At 32.2% G+C, this 4,192-nt stretch overlaps 1 protein-coding gene across 1 annotated transcript; it reads right to left on the bottom strand.

The window, feature by feature from the left end:
- Positions 1–1,432: 1,432 nt before the first annotated feature.
- Positions 1,433–3,613, bottom strand: LOC127105291 (basic transcription factor 3). Its single transcript, XM_051042457.1, has 6 exons — positions 3,426–3,613; positions 2,681–2,748; positions 2,288–2,436; positions 2,120–2,176; positions 1,923–1,961; positions 1,433–1,835 (listed from the first exon to the last, which is right to left on the bottom strand). Exons 2-6 carry the CDS (start codon positions 2,746–2,748, stop codon positions 1,663–1,665), a joined length of 486 nt encoding a protein of 161 aa, XP_050898414.1. The 5' UTR covers positions 3,426–3,613; the 3' UTR covers positions 1,433–1,662.
- Positions 3,614–4,192: the final 579 nt, after the last annotated feature.

The following is a 4,192-nucleotide window of genomic DNA, read 5'->3' as shown; positions in this document are numbered from 1 at the left end:
AATTGAAAACTAAATACGAATTTATTTATTCAATCGAATTAAATTTATTATTCATTATTCATACTCTTACATAAAATTGAAAAAAAAAACTATTGATATACAATTTAACTTATACATCCTAAAACTATTTTGAAAAATTCCTATTAAATATATCAAGCTATCCCCTTTATACTTCATTAGTTTGATCTTTTTCATTTTTATGCTTCATTCTTTATGCTTCACAAGCTACATCACAATTGACTTCAAAAGTGTTTAATTCATCAACTATATCTATTTTGCTTTGTGTTCACAAATGTCTACACAAATGCATCAAATTTGATCCTCCATGCTTCAGTACAAAAGTACATCAAGCTTCCCAAGTTCCTGCATGATACAAACAAGTTTCTGCATAATACAAACAAGTTTCTGAATAAAATAAGTTTCTACATAATACAAGTTTTTGCATAATACAATACAAGCATGACACATGATTTTAAATTAAAAAATAAATAAAAAGCACCAGTACCACCATTTCTTGTATAAATATAAGTGTTTTCTATCATTTTCAGGAATAGATGTCTGCAACGACGACAGAAGCAGAGTAACGACGGAATGGCAGAGAAAGAAGTAAAGTTGTGGCGGCGACATAAGCGAAGCAACGGCAGCAACATAAACGAAGCAACGACAACATAAACGAAGCAACGGCAGAGACATAAGCAAAGCAACAATGACAAAAGAAACAAAGCAACGAGACGAATGAAGCTAATTAACTACCGCAAAAAAAGCAGTCGGAAACTGATGAACAATCGGGGACTGCAAGCATACTGTGGCAGAAGGTTAAGACTTGTAAATTTGCATTGATATTGGCTCCTTCCATCTCTCTGCAATTAGGTTACAATTTGATCTATGTTACAACAGAGAATAAAGTAAAGAGAATAAAGTAAATAAAGTAAAGTTTCCCCGTGAAGGTTGGAGAATCAGGTTCCAAAAACTTGATATGCGTTCACCATAATTTTTCTTTAATTGTCAAAACGTTATCAGACTCGGAAGCATCCATTTGTTGTAATAAAAAATAATATTAAGTGATAGCTTGAAAGATGATATTAGTTCTGCTTTTAAAGTGACATTATCCTGTTTTAGAGTAATTTAGTTCAATCATACTTAAAACACTAAGTATATCAATTCAAAGTGCCTTTATTACTTATTCAAATCTATACCTCTACCAAGATGATGCATAACTCTATTGCATGTAACAAGTCTTTCTGAAAACACAGGCCAGAATAAATGCAATCGGCTCAATAAAAAATTAAAGGTTAAGTTAGTCCCCACTTAACTATTACTATAGTCAAGTTTTTCTATAGACAAATCTACTTTTAACAAGATTTAAAACGATAATACATCCTTGTGAATTCAGTATTGCAAACCAGATTCACAAGAAGGTGATGTGCTGTACTGAATGAAATTTTAAGAAATTTAATTCTCATGTCACTTACAGAAATACATAGAATTTGGTAGAAATCTAGAGCATAGAAGTAATACTTGTTTTAGACAAAGGAAAACAGATTAAATTCAAGTATGCAGACTGTTTAAATAATATGACATGAGAACAAAACAACCTAAAATACAAAATTGAAAATCAAGATTTTCTTTGTTGAAAAAACACAAGATGGCCACAATAACACACTAACTATCCTTGGCCTCCTCCGCGGCTGTCTCAAAAGTCTCTCCTGGGACAAGCTCTGGAACATCATCATCATCCTCTTCTTGTGCTGTGGCGGCTGTGCCAGCACCTGCTTCAGGAACCTGCTTATTGAACTGCTCGGCTAACTTCTTCAGGTTTTCCAAATTATCTGGCCCTGTATTATAATAATATTCAAAACGATAAAGATGGGAAGGACAAAAAAAACACCAAACACGCCTTTGAAGAGGTTGAAAGCACGTACCTAACTGGTGGATAATGCTAGGAAGTATGTCCTGCAACTCTGCAGAAGGGAAAATTAAAATATAATTTCATTATCGTAAATAATCAGCCAAAAAAACAAGCAGCAGATTATAGAAGGTCGCTCATAAGTTGTGGGAAGCAATGCATTAGTGCACTCGAAATTAAATGAAATAATCCAGATAATCCAATGTATCTTACTCTTGGTTTGAGGAGCACCACTAACAACCCATGTATTGGCAGCAATGGATGCTTGAACTGGAAAGAAAACAATCCAATTTAATAGTCAGGTAAATCTGAAAAACAATATATATAAAAACCCTGTCATATTAAAAGCATTAACGCTGAAATATTGTTGACTGTTATTACCTTTGGGGCTTAAGAACTGGATGACAACATCATCCTTAAAGATATTGACCTCCTCAATTTGAGGGATGGCATTCACTCCAATTCTCTTCAGGGTACTCTGAAGCCTTTTGTCATCTGTAGTTGTTGTCTTGTGGACAGCCTTCTTCTTTCTAAGGTAAACAGAAGGCAGAACATCAAGATATAATTCAACTTAGCAAAAGCATAATGGATTCGCAACAAAACAATTTATTCAACAGAAATATAAGATCTGAAACTCATGTCAACATATGGCTAGTGACTCCAATGACAAATGGTGGATCTATCAAAGAATTTTGAAGAACACAGCAAGGTAATAAAACTATTAACAAGACAAATATGACAACCAAGTTATATTAGAAAAGACCAAAGTCATACCTTCTGACTGTACCCTTTCCACCAGTTCGAACTGAACCGGCCATCTTCATCAACTTTTCACGATTCATCTGGTTAAAAGGTAGAAAAACTAAAAACATAAATTTCATAACAAAAGCTATTAGTAGCAAAACTCAACGGAGTGGAAAGACCTATACAGAGTAGGTTGTATAATTGAAATATATGTTGTGGGAATTTGACAACACTGCATTACAGGATTGCAAACAAAAACATAACATAAGCTAGAAATGTGGTCCTTGACTGACTCTTAGTATTTTGCAGTGTGATATCAACTAAATCATATAAACGAGCAACAATCTCAAGTTAAAGAAGCTCATTTCAGCTTACACGTGCGTATTTTCTAAATCCATATTCCAGAAAAGAAAACCAAAAACATCCTATATCACACAAACAATAGCAGATAGAAACCACATAGAAAAACATAGAACCCAATCTGAAGAAAAACAAAACTTCTCAACCACCCTTCAAGCAAATCAGTAACTCAAAGCTCAATTTACAGCTAAAAAGGATTGATTTGGGGAAAATAGAGCCCTAAAAAACTAAATATTGATAAAAAAATAATGGAAAAATAGGGCGAAATCGAAATCAACACAACACATAGTAATTAGGTCGAATTCTGAAGGGTTGAAAAACCCGAAAACACTGACAAACAACACAAATACGGATAACAACATACAACGAAACGAAATATCAGTGAAATGAAATAGTGTAGCAGTAATGAACATACCTTTGTGAAATCGCTGATTTTGGACACAGGGTAAGCCTCACCGTGAAGAATAACAAAAAACGCAACCAGATAACCTTCTTATATCTTTAAAACCCTAGATCTTTTTTATTTATTTATTAAAATTAAAAATTAAAAAGATTTGACAGGATTTGTAAATTCAACAAATAGTCAGGTTGTTTTAGCTTTTAATATTTATTTTTTAAAAGTGTTTGTTTGAGTTTCAACTTAGATCTTTTAGATCTTTTAAAAAAAATTGTTTTAGAGATTTAAAATTAAGTTGATGTTTGATTTGTGAGCTTAATCATTTAAGGAAAAGTTTTATGTGTTGATTCTTGAAAATAATAAGTGAAAAATCTTTTTTTGGGTTTGTATGTTCAGTCTAATGAAAAATTTCTATTTGGTTCAAAGTATAAAATTTTGATTCAGTATGGAGGATAGGTAATTCAAAAATTTACATTGGTTCGAGATAAGTACGTATAAAATATATGTTTATCTTGGGGACTAACCGCTCAAAATTGTGTTCGGGTTTGAAAAGAAAATTAACCACTTATATATAGTGTTTGTTGTTTGGTAGGAAGTTAACCTAAAACTTCGTTTATCCTTGTATAAAGGGATTTGTGGGCTTAATCTACTTAAAGCTCATAATCATTATTGGATACTCTCAATATCAATTTTTGGAGAGAGGATTAAATCATTTCATTTAGACTAAACATATATAAATCATGGTGTGATATTCAAACGTTTTTTAAATGTTTTAAACTCTAAAT

This window comes from Lathyrus oleraceus, chromosome 7, assembly GCF_024323335.1.
Source record: "Lathyrus oleraceus cultivar Zhongwan6 chromosome 7, CAAS_Psat_ZW6_1.0, whole genome shotgun sequence".
NCBI classification, from domain to species: domain Eukaryota; kingdom Viridiplantae; phylum Streptophyta; class Magnoliopsida; order Fabales; family Fabaceae; genus Lathyrus; species Lathyrus oleraceus.
This window is presented reverse-complemented; position numbering and strand designations above follow the sequence as displayed.